Source organism: Mastigoproctus giganteus, chromosome 7 (genome assembly GCF_048544385.1).
Source record: "Mastigoproctus giganteus isolate SK-2022 chromosome 7, ASM4854438v1, whole genome shotgun sequence".
Taxonomy (NCBI): domain Eukaryota; kingdom Metazoa; phylum Arthropoda; class Arachnida; order Uropygi; family Thelyphonidae; genus Mastigoproctus; species Mastigoproctus giganteus.
Window position 1 is genome coordinate 207,270,684 of NC_143581.1, and position 17,984 is coordinate 207,288,667.

Here is a 17,984-nt window from a genome sequence, read left to right on the forward strand (position 1 = left end):
TGAGTTTGGCAAGGATTTGGAGGGAAAAAAATTTGAGAACTATCATCACACCTTTACCACTAACTGATTCTGCAGCTAATTTCAAAATGAGTTTGGCCAAGAACAGGGAAGGTATGGTTGGAAGTTTGGTTAGCACTAAATGGCTGATGAAAACATTTGAATGATTTGTATTGGTTGTTTAATTTTTTTATGGTGCAATGGTAGTTTAAACCATAAAAAAACCAAACTGCAAATGCTGCTTCTCAAAATGCACTGAATCTAGATATCCAATTTGACAACTTATGCTACATGATCAAAAGTATTCTTACACAGACAGACAGAAAGAGACAGAGAGAGAGAGAGAGATGAGAGAGAGAGAGAGAGAGAGAGAGAGAGAGAGAGAGAGATGAGAGAGAGAGAGAGAGAGAGAGATTTCAATTGGGCCACATTTGACTTGTATGACAACCTTAATCCTTGTGGCTATACTTTTCCTAACTTCTGGTAGATGGTGGTGAAATCCGCCTTCAATTCACCTAATAAACAGCTTCCAGAGACAGTTTGAAAGAAAGCTGTTTTGGCTGCAGTTTATAATTTGGCATTCTCATTCATCTCATAGGTGTTCAATGGGGTCGAGGTCTTGCTCTGAGTTAACCAGCCCATCTTTTCAATTCCAGTGTCCAAAAACCAGTCCACTTTAATCCTTGCTATATTACAAAGGGCCTTGCAGTATTATGCTGATACTGACAGGGTTCCATCTCGCTAAGGTAGTACTGATAATATTGACAAAAAGTGTGAGAGAAGGAGCTATGCAGTGACGAATGTTCCTATTCAGTTCATCACTTCATAGCACTTTCTGTCACTATTGTAGAGTCCACGAATGTCAGGAATGACTCCATTCCAAATGCTGTTTTACATTCGTGACTACAGCAATGGGCATATGAGCAGTTGCCCTGTGGATATAGTTCGACTGATGGATGTCCTGTGTCCCCTTGGTCCTACTGTTTTCTGCAGAAAAAAGTACACTACACCTGAGCTATTCTCTTTATGGCCCACCAAACACATTATGCAAGATCATTACGCCACCAGATATTTTTGTTGTTGAGGTATGACCTAGTTATTGTTATTTGATTTTTTTTTTTAGGAGCATTAGCAACTAAGGCCCTATTGCTCCGGGGACATGCGGTGGCCATTCCCTGACCTTTCCGCATCCTCCGTATTTGGTGGTCATGGGCTTGAACCCCGGTCTAATCAAGAAGCGTGTGCTACGCACTGCCGCTCCTGCCCACCTGCTATGGAGGCACCCAGGTATTACCTAGTCTTCCATTTCTGAATTCCATCCGCCTTCATTTCACCTGCTTAACAGCTTCCAGAGACAGTTTGAAACAGTCAATAGAAGATTGTGAAAATTCAGATGAATCAAAGTTGCACATATAGAAAGGTACTGATGTAGTATTTCCAAACACCATCCCATGTTGAAAATCTAAGTTCTAATCCAAGGCCTCTAATGTAGTGCTGCATGGCACAAAGATTTATATTGGCATGTTTCAACCAACAGCATAAGCAGGGACCAACTTTTAGCACAGCACACAGTATTCATGGAGGATGTCAAGAGTGTAAATATCTTAGGTATGTGGAAAAGTAATAAATGATGTTAAAATCAAATACAGGCACTCACCAACTTATGTAAATTTGACTTTACATAAGCTTTTACCGGCCGGTACAAACTGAAAAAAAAAAACATGGAAACGTATTTTGCATCCCTTACGAAAAAATGGGTATTGTGAAAATATTGTAATGTGATCCCAAAAAAAAAAAAAAAAAAAAATTTTTGTGATCTTTGTGCCATGCAGCACTACATTAGAGGCCTTGGATTAGAACTAAGATTTTTTTTTTTTTTTTTTGGAAATTAGTTCCAAGGCCTGGGAAGATGAAATTTTCTCTATATAACTAAGCTATTTGTCTCTCTAAAACAGTGGTGCCCAACTTACGGCCCACGAATAATTTTTTATAAGGCCTGCATGGAAAGTGAACTAAAACAGCATCAATCGCCACTGCGTGTACAGGCATGCAAGCATCCAGCTCAATTGTATCAAACAGGTAAATGTGGTTCAGTGCAGTCACATGTATGCTAACTACAGGTATGTATTTTGATATAGCTTGTTCATTGCATTGAATTAATTTGTATTGAATTTAAAAAAAATCATTCTTAAAAATGTTCCAAAAGGGGAAAATCGATTTGGAATGTCATGTTTTTGATCCAAGGTGGAATTAAGACTTTCTTCATTGATTACCACGAAAAAGCAGTGTGTTTTGTGTGTCAGGATACTGTGTGAGTTTTTAAAGAATATAATTTAAAACGACACTGATTCCAATCATAAATCTTATCATCAACATAAAGGAGTGCTGTGAAAAGAAGTGTTCAAAGTTACAAAACGAATTAAGAAAACAACAAAACATACTGAAAACGCATCAGTCAAGAAATTTATCTACTGTATGTGCCCAGTTATCAAGATTTTCTAGATCTCGTTGCACATTTGATCGCTTTTGAAAGTAAACCGTTCAATGATGGTGAATTTGTTAAGCATCGTTTGTTAAAAATTGTGGAAGAAATTTGTCCGGAGAAATAAACAATGATACAAGACATTAGTTTGTCTCGACAAACAATTATGCAAAGAGTAGAAGATATTGGAAAGAATTTGTTCGAACAACTTTTGGAAAACATAAAACAAATGAAATATTTTAGTGTGGCACTGGATGACAATGCTGTTGTAAATGACACAGCCCAACTCCTCATCTTCATACATGGAATTAATGATAATTTTGTACCAGTTGAAGTGTTAGCTGATCTACAGAGTATGTGCAGAACAACTACAGGTGAAAATCTTTTTGAAAATTTTTGCCAATCTATCGAAAAGTTAGGATTAAATATTAAAAACCTGGTAGGAGTCACAACTGGCGATGCAAAAAATATGATTGGTAAAAACACTGGGCTTATGAGAAGAACAACCAAGAAAATGATAGATATCGGAGCTGAAACTCCGATTGGAATTCACTGCATTGTGCATCAACAAGCTCTTTATGGTAAAGAGCTTGTTGATGCACATTATTTTGATGCTCTTTATTGGATCTCCAACACGTTATGAATGTGGTTATTTCAGCTGTACATTTTACAAGGTCCATGGCCTTAATGTGGCTGTTGAAACATCACTGAATGTTTCAACACAGAAAAGGGGAAACCAACAAAACAACTATCAAATATGGAGTGGCTGTTTAATCTTGCAATTCATACATATATTTCTTGTCATTTAAATGTTCTTAATTTAAAACTACAAAGGAAAGGAAAATTGGTCTGATTTGTTTGGTGACATCAAATCATTTCAGAATAAGTTGCTATTATTTAATTCCCAGTTGAGCAAGACAATTTAGTTCACTTTGAATGTTGTACTGAGCTAAATGAGAAACACATTTCCAAAGAATCGTTGCCTTTCTTTTTTACAATTACTTTTTGACAGGTTTGAAAGTCGATATTCTGATATAAACTCCCATGAAAAAACATAAGCTTTTGTTTGAGAACCTATTTACTTCTATGGCTGAAAACTACAATCCCAGATTGCAACTTTAAATTATTGATCTTCAAGCCAAAATATGATCCAAAAAGAAGTATATAGACTACAAAAATAAACAATTTGGATTCTACAAGGCTTACCCATCTGAAGATTTTCCACTAATGCCATGAAAATGGCTACTCTGTTCGGATCAACGTATGTTTGCAAGCAGATTTTTTTCACTCGTAAAATCAAATAAATATTTAAAAAGAAACAGAACAGATGAGCATTTTTTTTTTTTTTTTTTTTTCTTTTATGAAAACCCCAAACATGAGAGAACCTATGGTACCATGCATGGGTTGGAGGTTGAGAACACAAAAGAATATATTTGTTGACATTAGACTTGAACTTCTGTAGACTGTAATTTTCAGGAATTACGTATGAAGGAAGGTTGTTCCAGAAAACAGCAGTTGAGTGAATAAACGAGGGAGATGAAAAGTTGGTTTTGTGAGTTTGAAGTTGGACAGTAAATGGATGTTGGTTGGTGGCAGCACGTGTTAAGATTGTTTTGAAAGAGAGAGCAGGAATTATTGAAGAAAATTCAGAAGAGTGCCCATAGAAGTATCTGCAGAAAAGACATGCAGCAGAAACAGTACGTCTATGAGACAGCAAGTGGAGAGACTCTGTTAGAGATGAGTCATTAATTAACCTAACTGCCCTTTTCTAAATGGAATATAGAAGGCTGAGAGAGGTTTTGGGGGCACCGCCCATGATGTGGAAACATTCCATGGTAGGGCGGATTTGCGATTTGTACAAAGTGAACAGCTGTTTGGAAGAAAAGTAACACCGAGAGCGAAAGAGAAAACCAAGTTTTTTAGATGCAGAGGAAGCAATATTTTACTGTGTGCCAAGGGATTAGAAGTCAGGGTAATCCCCAAAAGAGATATATCATCGTGCCTAGAAATCGGAGTGTCACCAAAGATAAGCATAGGAGCAGAAGAATCCTTTTTGTGAGATATAAGACAGGACTGAGTTTTAGGATTGAAATCAACTAAGTTGTCTTTGCCCCACTGGAGAATTACCTGGAGAATGGCATTTAAGGAACTTATTGCAGATATTCAAGAAGTTGAAGCTGATTGAGCAGAGCAAGGTTTCTTAAAATGGAAAGTGGAATGCAATGAGCTATCATGAACAAAACTATGGATAGTATTTCCGATCAATGTCATTAATATACAAGAGGAAAAGAATGGAGGGAAAGAACAACCTTGGGGACACCAGCATTAGTAGTGAAGTTAGAAGACAAAGTGCCATCTATCATCACCCTCCGTGAATGGTCAGAGAGAAAACTGGATAACCAATTACAAAGAACAGTTGGCAACCCATAAGATGGAAGCTTGTTTAGAAGATCTTTATGCTAAACATGATCGAAAGCCTTTGAGATGTCAAGTGCAACTGCTTGTGTTTAACCAAACTTTTCCATTGAATTTGTCCATAAATTAGTAACATATGCCAGAATATCACCTGTGGATCAACACTGACAATATCCATAATGGCGATTGTTGATCAGATGGAAGGTTTCTAGATAGATTAAGAGTTGACGGTTAAGTGATTTCTCCATTACTATAGAAGGAGTAGAAGTAATTTGATGGGAGGGATTTGTCACCCTTTTTAAGAACTAGCTGGATATGAGCAAATTTCCAAGCAGAAGAAAAAACACCTTTGGAATAAAAAAGTGAATAAAGGTGGCATAGAACAGGAGAAAGTCCAGGAGCACAGGTTTTGAAAACAAGTGGAGAAATACCATCAGGACCTGGCACTCCATCGAGAAATATCATCAGTACATAATCTTAATTATGTATTGAGATTGGCATCACAAATTTGCAACCAAATTTTGAACAATTATTTAAAAATATCCAGCCTCAATCATCTCATTAAATGTTAAGTTTTGTCCAGTAAATGTTATTGTGTATTGTACTTAAAAAAATTTTTGAATATTTCAATTTTGGTTTATCATTATATTTATTTATTCACCTTAATATTGAAAAGCAGTGATCCTTTTCAGGTTGAAAATTTTCTAAAATGAGCATTTAAAAGCAAAAGTAAAGTATTTTTTTTAAACAAAAGTGAAGTATTTGCAAGCAGAAACAAAAGTAAGATATTTAAAAAAAAAAAAAGCAAACAAAAGTAAGTCATATTTTTATAATTTTGATAAAATCTAAAAAATAAATCACTGACATAGATTTGTTGCACATAAAAGTGCTGGGAATTTGCATTTTTTTAAATATATATATAGCTTGAAAAGAAAAAAACAAAAAAAAAAAAAAAACTTTTACGAGTACCAGATATAGAAAATGTGACACAATTTTTTCTCGAATCACTGTGTGGCCTGCGAAACAAATCTAACTTTGAATATAGCTCCCGTACAGGAAAAGGTTGGACACCGCTGCTCTAAAGGGTCAATTTTATAATGGAAATTGTATTAGTTTTATATAGATTTATATCAAATAAACACAACACAAAAATTACTTTTAACTAAAGGATGCAAAAACAAAACATGCGGCCAACACATTTACAAACACATTTACATACTATTGGCGGAGAGGAAGGGGTACATGATCCGGCTGGAGAATGCACTACACTTTCATCGTTATCATATGTTCCGTTATAAGAATCAATTTTGAACACCTTTGTGATCTTTTTTCTAAAGTACATTTCTGGAGGTCATGACCATAAAACAATAAAAATAATTTGCACTTTCCGGTTTATTCGGCTTTTCTGTTAGTGAAATCTATTATAAAGGGATAGTAAACTGGATTGCATTGCATTTGTGATAATACTGATAACTGTAATTGTGTGGCTTTTTATGTTATTATGCTAAAATGTGTTTCTCCCCTTCTCTGAAATCTTAAATCATATAAAAAACTAATTTTCAGAATCGTCTCTCTTTATTCCTATTTACTTATTACAATGATGAAGGGAAAGTGACCAACGGAAAGTGCAAGTGGCGGTAGTGCTAGGAAACGAAACAAAATTGATTTAGAAATGAAGATGAAAATGATTAAGAAGTAAGAAGCAGGACAAAGTTTATCTATTGCACAGGAATCAGGTTTCGCTGCTTTTAACAGTGAATACTATTTTAAAGGACAGTGTACATATAAAAGAACGTGTTAAAGGATCAATGCATTTAAGATGAACAGTGATCACAAAATAGTGTTCAGGTGCTATATCAAAGATGGAAAAGCTATTAATAATATGGATGGAAAATGAGATTCAGAAGCAAATGCCCCTGAGTCTAATGGTCATTCAAGCAAGAGCAAGAAGTATTTATGAAGATATTAAGGATAAGCACGGCAAACCCCAAGTCAAGTTCATGGCAAGCATCGGGGTTTTATAGGTTCAAGCATCACGCTGATTTCCACATTAAAATAAAATTTTTGTGATTGTATACTTTTGTAATTTTGCACATTTTTGAAATTTTTCCTGTGCGAGATAAAAAAAAATTGAATAAATAATTCTATTTACATGTTCAACATTTTTTATTCTTTGCTCCAATCAAATTTAGTATGCAGAGTTCCAAGGAATGCAGCCCTTAAGTTAGGAAGTGGCTGTATAACAGATTTTTATTACAATATAATAAATGGATTAATTACATAAAGCTATATAAATTAATAGCCTGTAGAAATTTGTATGTGTTAGATAAATTCTTACTGGGTGTGAATCGCTAAGCAAGATTGCTAAAAAAGCAATAACTGTTGCAAATTAAAAAATAAGGACAATCAACTAAATTATAAGAAGCTGTTGGATGGTGTTGCAGTACTCACACATAGGATAGTCACTGTCTTACTGAAAACAATGTGCGATATGAATGTCCAATGTGGAACTGAACAAGAATTTTCTCTCCTCAAACCCTTTGGACTGGACTGCTAATGATTATAGGCTTAATCTGATTTAGCATGTTTGAAGCCTTGTTCGTGCTAAGAACCTTGCCATGAGGCTATTAGCTACTATTAATTTAAGCACTTGATTGGTGTTGGCTTTTAATTTAAATTCTACATAATTTAACAGTCAATAAACTAATTTTTATCACAAATGTGGTGCAGACTGTCTTTTATTTCAAGACTTGTTATATTTATAATCATTTCTCAGCATAAATGCAGTTTCAAGCACTACATCAAGAATAATTACTGCGAATAATCTATCAAAAATCTTTTGTACAGTATGTTAAGTCATCTCTTCACTTTGTGAAGAGAGGAATTGAAGTCTAAACATTATGCTGAATAAGCTACAAAATGCATTAATTATAGTATTTTGTGACTATGAAACATAGTCAACCATGGGTTATGATTATTCAACTCATTTTTTTTATTACTTTTTTTTTTTTTTTTTTTTACTAAACCCCTTTTTAATAATGCCTGGAGCCTTAACCTTGAGGTTGTCAATAAAAATGACAGGAACAGCAGTTATATTGTCATGATTATTCTGAAATCCATACAAACTATTAAAAAACAAATAAAGAAAATATTAAAATCAAGAATTATAAATGGGTTAATTCTCTACTGTAAAACAGATTGGTAGGAGTACAGATACAGTACAGTATTTTCTTTCAGAGAATAGCCACACATAACTATATGAATTGTATGAAGCAACAGCAGTAACTAGACATGCATTCTGTTGAAGTTCAGGAACAAATCTGGACCTTATCTAATCACTTCCACTGCACATGCATAAATTGTGATAAGGTGAAAATGACAATGTAAACCAAAGCACCAATTACAATAAATGTTCCCCCCCCCATGTATTAGTATATCTCTGATTGGGACTTTATAAAAGTGGCAACTTTATATGAATGATACATTATCCACGATTACAACAAGCGGTGTACACTGCATATCCTTGGATTTTAAAGTTAAAAATTGGAGGGAGAGGGTTTTTTGAACTGAATAATTTTGTATATTTTGAGTTTAAAGGAGCCTCTTGTTTTTCAAATGCTGAAATGGACGTAAACAAAAGAATCAATCACTTTTTATATTAGGTATCTACTAAGTACACATTTCTATAAAAATTTTCTGGGGCTAAAACAAATTGTTAATAAACATATCATAAAAAAGTGTCTATTTTGTGTTACCTATAAGAAATTTACCTCTTAAGTAAGGTATATATACTAATTTCACATACAAACCTTTAATCCTTCTCCTGTAATAGCTGAGCAAGCTTGAATTTGCCATGGGCGATCTCTAATGGCAGGCAGGTTGAGTCCATCTGCTAATTCACTTGCAGGAGCAGCATTGAAGAGATCTTGTTTATTAGCAAAAACTAATACTGGTACTCCACATAATTTCTCCTCTGCTAATAATTCAGCTAATTCCTGAAAAAAGCAAGAATATTCATAAATATATCAGACAATTTTTGTAAACAAAATTAGAATCATAAAAAAACAAAATTGGTTGGTTGGTTAATTCATTTAGTATTATTAATGCCAAATGGTGCATGGAAGCCATTTGGAAATTCTGAAATAAGGGCAGAAATTTTCAGATGCATGCCATATGGAACATCACTCGTACAATTGTTCTCAACCAAAAGTCTTTGTTATCGTTCAATAACGTTATTGTTCAACACGTGGCGAGCAGAACATCACTTGTATGATTGTTTCAGATCTATGACAATCTGAAACTGAAAGTTCCATCAACCAGTGGCAGTGCTGTGCACTTTGAAGACTTTAAAGTCAGCACAGGCTGGTTTGAGCGTTTCAAAAAAAGGGCGAATATCAAGTGTTGAAAGGCACGGGGAGGCATCCAGTGCTCATAAAAAAAGCAGCTGAGACCTTTAAAATTGAATTTGTTGAAATTTCTATTGAATTGAAATTGAGTTTGTTGATTAGGAGGTTTATCTTCACCAGTAGGTTTTTAACACCGACAAAACTGGCCTCTTCTGGAAGCAAATGCCCAGGAGAACATAAATCACTAAGGATGAGGCTAGTTTACCTGGGCATAAGCCTATGAAATAGGCTTACTCTCTTGTTGGGTGCCAATGCCTCCTGAGATTTTAAGCTGAAGCCTTTGCTTGTGTATCACTCTAACATCCCCAGATTATTTAAACAAAGGGAAGAAAATCTACAACACGAAAATGTTCGCAAGTTGCTTTGCAGCAACCTCTGGTGAAAATTCTGTCGCCCTCAAAGATTTTTGGAGGTCGAAGTTCAACATGCTGGACTGTGTAAGGCCGATTGTAAATTCTTTGAATGATGCTTCCATAAGGTGCTTAAATTCAGCCTGGAAAAACATCTGGCCTTTAATTATCCATAATGTTGATGGATTTGAAGATGATGGTGCCTTGACAAATGATATTATCACTCTTGGTAAATCAATGGGTCTGGTGGTTGGCAAAGAGGATGTGGAGGACCTTATTGATGTCATGGGCATGAGCTAACAATAGAGGAGCTACAAGAGTTGGAGAAAATTACGGAGAGTGACACTGGAGAGGGAGAGGAAGAAAAAGACACCCAAAAAGTGTCACCTGAAGAGTTGAAGACTCATTTCTATTGGGAGCATTTAAGAAAAGTGATAAAAAAAAAAAAAAAACCTCTACATTGAAAACACTGAACTAATAATGAGCAAAATGGAAGACGAAGTAATTTCTTACTTCAAGTAGCTACAAAAAAGTTGGCAAAAATAGTCCATTTTGGACAGTTTCTTTGCCAGTAGCAGCAAAAGACAAAAGACTGAAGAGACACCTGACGCTTGACTGTCCCACCACCACCACCACCACTATGCCACCATTGATTTAATCAGCTCTGCACTTCAAGTCTAAGGTAAATGCTAATTTATTGTTTGTTTTTTTATATTAAGATGTTTTATAACTATTTATTAAACAATCTTTATAAAACACTCATTTTTAATGTAAAAATGAAGTATAACATATAAGAAATACCTATTTTATGTGTTGTTGGGGAACAAATCACAAGGAATCAATGTATTATTGGTTTCAACTTACAATATTTCAATATATTAGGTTTTGTGGAAGGAATTACCATTGGATGTTGGGGCCCCACTGTAATAATAACGATAATAATAAAATAAAATATATTCCAGTAATTATTTATAACTTGCTGGCTAAAATAAAACTTCCTACAATCCACTCTAAACAATTCCCCCCATAACTTGAATTTATGGCCTCTAGTTCTATAATCACTGGTTAGAATGCAGTTAAGTGGATGGTCGGACAACTAAAAGCATTTTTATATCACTGGCCGTCCATTTTCTATAATTGCAGTTTGCTTCTAGTTGAAAGATAAGTTGAATTTTTGTTTTCTTTTTACATAGTTTTAAAAAAGGTTAGGTTAGTTTAGCTTATGCCACTAATTTGGGATGGAATCAACCAAAAGAAGGGTTGGTTTTTATTTTATTTACTTTGGGACAGATTCAAGCAAAGGAAGCGTGCGTGTTTTAATTGATTTTCATTTTAATTTATAAGTTTTACATGTATATAGTACCAGCAAAGTATAAACTTAGGAATTGTATGAAATACCTAGGTATTCTAGATATCAATGGCCCCATCCATTTTCTATAATTACAGCTTGCTTCTAACAGCCGTAGATTTTCTATAATTACAGCTTGCTTTAGTGTACGGTATCAGTATTTGTCTAATGCCATACAAAGATTGACTTCAGCCTGGAGAAGAGGAAAGCAGCATGTGGCTTGTTCTGCCAATCAATGTTGGTGCCACTCCTACCCACTTAAGTGAAAGGTAAGTCATGTAGTTTCCCGTTTAGTTGTTGGACTGTACGCTTAACTGCATCTTTACTGAATCATTTTGCAATGTGAAATTTTCATCCTCATTCATTTTACTTTTGCCTCTCAAGCCTTAAACACCTCAATCAAGTCTCCTCTCAGGTGCCTAGTTTCCAAGCCGTGCAACACGCATATTTGAAGTCTTTCCTTATATGGATGCCATTTTGCCGATCTCACCAGATGAGTTACCTGTCTTTGAACCTTCTCAAGAAGCTCGATAACTTTTTTTTTTAGGTGCAGTCTCCACACTTCAACATAGTATTCCAAGTGTGGTCTAACAACAGCCTTACATAATGGGATTATGACGTCCTTATCTCTACTAGCAAATGTTTGATAAGCCATCGATAGGACATGGGCCTTCCCTGCAACCTGTCTACAAGGCTTAGAGAACTTCGTGTCTGACTGTATCATAACACCCAAGTTCCTCTGCTTCACTACTGGCTTTAGTTCAATACCACCAAGTGCATATGTTATTTTGGGGTTAGTATTCTCCAGGTGTAATACCTTACACTTTGCTGGAATAAAGTACAGCTGCCATTTTTCTGACCATCCCTGAAGTATCTAGGTCACTCTGAAGAGGCTCTGCTTGGCAGTGATCATTACCTACTCTAACAATCTTTACATCATCTGCAAATTTAGACATCACGACCTCTATCCCTTCATCGATGTCATTTAAGAAAATCAAAAACAACAGTGGTCCCAATACTGAACCTTGAGGAACCTGACTTTTTCCATTATCCCAATCTGAGGATTAACCATTTTCACAACCCTCTGCTTCCTGCTCTGAAGTCATCCATCTAAGGATTTTCTCTGACTCCAACCTGTTCCAGCTTATAAAGTAACTGCTCATGTGGGACTGAGTCAAATGCTTTGCAGAAATCTAAATAAACAATGTCAAAATTACCAGCTCACAAGTGACCCTGTCAAAATAGCTAACGGGAATTGTTAAACATGATTTTTCCTTTACAAAGTGTATCCTACAGAATTCCATTTCTATCTAATGATCCTGAATTCCACCTGTGATCATTTCCTCCATGATTTTTTCTATTGCTGAAGTTAGACTAACTGGCCAGTAATTTCCCACTTCACTCTTAGAACCGCCCTTATGTATTGGTGATAAATTGGCACTTTTCCAATCCAAAGGTATCTCTCCTGAGTCCAGTGATGCTCTCATAATTAGCCTTAATGGTTCAATGCACTCACTTACCACTTCTCTTAAAATGTAGGGTATATGTCATCAACCCCATAGCCTCATTTGTCTGTAGGCCTGAAAGTTTCTTCATTAAGTAATCATGTGAGATTTCAATATAATTAATTACATATTTTTCAACTTCACTCCCATAACTTCTCATGACAAAGAGTTTTTCTCCTGTAAATATCGATGCAAAGTAACCATTGAGTTCATCTGCAACATCAGCTGGGGTGTCTAATACTATCTCACAGGCGCCTCCGTAGCCAGGTGGGCAGGAGCGGCAGTGCGTAGCACACGCTTCTTGATTAGACCAGGGTTCGAGCCCGTGACCACCAAATACGGAGGATGCGGAAAGGTCAGGGAATGACCACCGCATATCCCCGGAGCAATATGGCCTTAGTTGCTAATGCTCCTAAAAACCAAATAACAAACAATAACTATCTCACGTCCATTACATAAGGGTCCGATTTGATGTCCTTTTCTTCGTTGCATTTATAGATGTGAATTCCTTATAACCACTCTTTGCCAGCGATTTCTCATAATTTTCCTTGGCCAGCCTAACCTTTTCTGCTGTGCTATTACAGATCACTTTGTAGCTGTTATATTTATTTATTTGTTATTTGGTTTGTTATTTAGGAGCATTAGCAACTAAGGCCATATTGCTCCGGGGATATGTGGTGGTCATTCCCTGACCTTTCCGCATCCTCCGTATTTGGTAGTCACAGGCTCGAATCCTGGTCTAATCAAGAAGCATGTGCTATGCACTGCTACTCCTGGCTACGGAGGCACCAGCTGTTATAGGCTTCAGTACTTTTTATTACTCAAGTACTCTGGCAACTTCATTATTCATCCAACTTGGAATCCCCCTCATAGAGTATTTTTTTTTTAATGATATACAGTCGGACCTCTCTTTAACGAACTTCCATATAATGAAATTTTCTATGTAGTGAACTTTTCTGATTTCCCCTTGTTCATTACAATGAAAATAGTTTCCGTATAACGAAGAAAATTTCCATACAACGAACTGATTTCATGAGACCCAGGTATGCATTGTTCATACCTCTGACCTTTAGGCAATAAAGCTGATGCTGTAGAAAGCACGATTTAAGAGCTAAAACATTTTACAATTTAATGGTGCCTGTAAAACCCTCCAAGAGGAAACTGGCCAACCACTGCGTGGGATAGAAAACGATGTAAGTTTGGGAGAGAGGCCCAGCAGTGGATCAGCAATGGCTAAAAAGAAGTAAAACCTATACAACTTATACTCTACTATGCAGAGAAGTCCTGCTGCTCAGCTGTCCACAGCCATTGGTAAAGATTAAGGCATATTCCCGATGTGGGCATTGGCTCTGGTCAACCTATTTTCTACCGTAAGCATCCTATTATAGAGAATTAGGAGAGAGAGTGATTTTCCTTTATCTTGGAAATTCATCTGTTGTTTCAAAGAAATGAGTTTACGTGGTAGCTACAAGTGGCCCCTAATTTCAGTTTTGTTTTAACTGCTATGCAAGTAACCTTACAGTGTCTAAGAGGAAATCCTTGGTGTAGTGTGAAAAAGTGGAAGTGCTTAATAGTGTAGATCATGGTGTTAAAAAAAAAAAAAAAAAAAAAAGATAAAAGAAATCGCATTAAAATTTGATGTCCCTGTCAGTACTGTGTTCAACCATTCGAAAAAACCTTGTTTCTTTCTCAAAGGACCCAGTCGGAAGCTTGTGAAATTGCCTTTGGGAAGATGTAGATGAAGCAGTTTTTAAGCGAACGAAGTTGATTCGAGACCAAAACATACCGATATCATCAGGGCTATTAATATAAGAAAAGGCTATGGAGTATGCATCTTTTCTGGGGCACAAAAGATTCCAAGCCAGTTCTGTTTAGCTGGACAAATTTAAAGAGTGTCTTGGCTTATTCGAAAAAGTTATTTCTGATGAAAGTGGAGTTGCAATCGAATAAGACTACACCCACTGGAAAGTTTTGAAAAAAATTATGGAGGACCACGAGTCTAAAGACATATCAACGTTGATGAGACATGTCTATTTTTTAAATGTTTGCCAAACAAGACACTGACTTCTAAAGGTGACAAATCTTTAGGTGGTAAAAATAGGTGGAGAGAAACACTCTTGGTTGCAACCATGGCTGGTAATGAAAAATTGAAGCTTTTGGTAATAGGCAAAAGTAAATAACCCCAATGTTTCAAAGGAGTAAAGTTGTTAGAGTTGGACTACAACTACAACTACAACAAAAAACCTTGAATGACAAGCGAAATTTTTGAGCAGTGGATTTTAAATTTCGATAGAAAAAGATGACAAAAGAAAACAGAAAATTCGCATTGATTATTGACAACTGCCTTGCCCAACTTCACTCGGTAATTTCGAAACTTACAAGTGTGAAGCTTGTTTTCTTTCTTCTAAATAATTCATCTTAACGGCAGCCAAGGGATCAAGGCATTATCAAGAATTTGAAAATGCACTACAAAAAGTGCATACTGAAAAAAAATTATACTGAGAATAGAAACCAACCGACCTATAGATTTGTGGATGTGCATATCAGAGTTCGCGAAAGTGTGGAGTCAAGATATGACGGAAGCAACGATTAAGAATTAACGGAGATAAGAGGGATAAACTTCCTTTCCCACTAGAAGACATTGGGCAATCTTGGGAAGAGTTCCAAGCGAGGTTTATTTGGTGAAGAAATTGTTCCTGTCGACGAATTTTTAGGAGTTGATAATGATAATGATGTCATAGTAGTTGAAATCCGAGTGACTACCAACATTTTGGAGCATATTTAAAGAACTAGTGACAATATTGACCATGTATTGGATGAAAATGAGGGCAATATCAAACCTTCCAAACAAATGTTGGCAGCATTTCAAACTTTGCATCGAGGCCTTCAGTGGGAAGAAAATGTAACAGAAAATATATTTGATTTAAAGTTTAAACAAATGTGAACATTTTTATGAACGGTGTACAGTAGAATCCAGTGTACAACATAAATAACCAAATATTTTATGACAATTCTGAAAAGTGTACTATTAAATTGTGGGCATCATGCAAGCAGTCATTTCTTAATATGTATGTATTAATAAATTGTTTTAAAATGTTAGAAAATTTATTAATTCCCACTTCTTTCCCATCTTTTACAATATTTCTGAATTTACAGTACTTTTTACTGTTGAATAGGTCATATTTCTTTATAACAAATTTTTTCAAGGGAACGTTCGATTTTGTTATATAGAGGTCCAACTGTATATGCATTCAAGGATTCTATAATTAATGTTTTAAAGGTATACCATAATTCAATTGTATTTGCTCTCTGTGAGATATCTACCCAGTTAATAGAGGCCGTGTAGCACCTTAAGCCATCATAGTTTCCTTTCCCGAAATTATAATCCATTCCGTTGCCTTCAACTACTGCTACCTCTCTCTTCACCGTCAACTTTAGAACTCCATGATCGGTTCCTGTACTGTCAGCCGTATTGTCATCTGGTTCATGGGTGATGATGAGGTCTAGCATATTCTTTTACCTAGTACTTTCCCTGACATGTTGATACAAATAACAATCATCTAGTTAATTTAAAAATTGCCCCCATGTGTAGTTTCCTTCCCATTTGCTCCAATCAATTAGAGTCACCCTAATTAAAATCACCCATAATAAAACATTCATGCTTACTTGCCCATTCCATTCACATGTAGAGGCTCTCATCATAATCTTCACAATCACCTGGCCTGTAGATTACTCCCACTCTCATTATACCTTTGCTTCCAACTATCTCACACCATACAGATCCTATACTAACATGCGAAACACCTGAATCCAGGAAAGCTTTTGTCATGCTCAGGCTACTTTTGATAAGAAGCATGACATCGGCACCCCTTCTATCCACCCTAAATACATTGTACATACTGTACAAAAACTCATCATCTCCTATTTGCAGGTGGCATCACGTTTTCATAAGCCCTATTATGTCAGGGTTACTTGTCCTAACCAGCAGTTCGAATTCACTCATTTTATTGATGACACTTCTGATTGATTCGAGGGGGGGCATTGACTATTTTAGTCACACTGCACTAATTTATGTTGTTTATAATAGGAATCGTCAAACTTTTCAGTTAGTGGAGCAAATAAAAAAAACTGAAATCTTAGGGTAAGCCAATATAAAATGATTGACTAATATAGATAATCATTAGCATTAGCATTAGTAGAGGCATTTGAAGCAAGAAAGCAAGCTTATGCAGCATCAGCCAAAAAAAAAAAAAAAAACCCACTTCCACTTCACCCCTCTGTTCGTTCCAAATACCTGTCCAGCTGAGCCTTAAACTTATTTAGGCTATCAACCTCCACCACAAGGGATGGAAGTCTGTTCCACCAACCAACCACCCGCTGGCTAAAGGCAAATTTCCGCACATCTATCCTACATCTGTCTTTCCTCAATTTGAATTTATGCCCTCTCAGGTGATTATTCTGAGCAAGAGGAAGAATCCCATCAGCACTGAGCATGCTCAAACCATTCAAGGCTTTGTACACCTCTATCAGATCACCTCGCTGGTGCCTAGTTTCCAGACACTGTAATTCGCAAAACTTAAGCCTTTCTTCGTAAGAGCACCCCTTTGTTCCATTCACTAATCTTGTTGCCCTTCTCTGTACTTGTTCCAGCAGCTCTACATCCTTCTTGAAATGAGGCCTCCAGACCTGTATACAGTACTCTAGGTGTGGCCTGACCATTGCCTTATACAATGGAATAATCACCTCCTTATCCCTGCTGGAAAAATTCCTGTATATCATTGACAATACTCCATGAGCTACTCTTGCAGCCCGTCTGCACTGCTCAGAGAACTTCATATCTGCCTGCACAACCACCCCCAAGTCCCTTTCATTCTCTACCACTGTCAGTGTAGTACCACAGAGTTGATACGTTGCTCTGGGGTTGCTGTTTCCCATGTGTAGTACTTTACATTTGTCAATGTTAAACTTCATTTGCCACCTCTCAGCCCATCTGCTCAACCTTTCCAGATCCTGTTGCAGCAGCATAGTGTCAGTAGTGTCCTTGACAACCCTGCCAACCTTTGTATCATCTGCAAACTTGGACATTAAGCTTGATATACCATCATCAATATCATTTATAAATACAGAAAACAATAATGGACCCAACACTGAGCCCTGAGGGACTCCACTAATAACATTAGTCCACGATGAGCAGTGTCCATTGATTACCACTCTCTGTCTTCTCCCCCTCAACCACCCCTTTATCCATAGCAGCAATTTGCCTCCAATGTCACACTGCTCCAATTTGTGTAGCAGTCTTCCATGTGCAACAGTATCAAAAGCCTTTCTAAGATCCAAGTATATAATATCAAAGTTATTCCCTGCATCCAGTTCTTTTGTGACTGCATCATAATATCCAATCAAGTTGGTCAGGCAAGACTTCCTCTTAACAAAACCATGCTGTGTCTGAGTTATAACTGAAGTCTTGTCTAAATGATCCTG

The 17,984-nt window shown here is 36.3% G+C and overlaps 1 protein-coding gene across 2 annotated transcripts in view; it reads right to left on the reverse strand.

Moving 5' to 3' along the window:
- The window catches only part of LOC150083622 (ADP-ribosylation factor-like protein 3), an 85,260-nt gene that overhangs the window by 2,147 nt on the left and 65,129 nt on the right, over positions 1 to 17,984 (reverse strand). For both annotated transcript variants that reach the window (XM_090377389.1, XM_090377390.1), the window contains exon 5: positions 8,704 to 8,889. In XM_090377389.1, the coding sequence (XP_090233515.1) occupies positions 8,704 to 8,889 (186 nt within the window). The remainder of the gene's footprint in view (positions 1 to 8,703; positions 8,890 to 17,984) is intronic.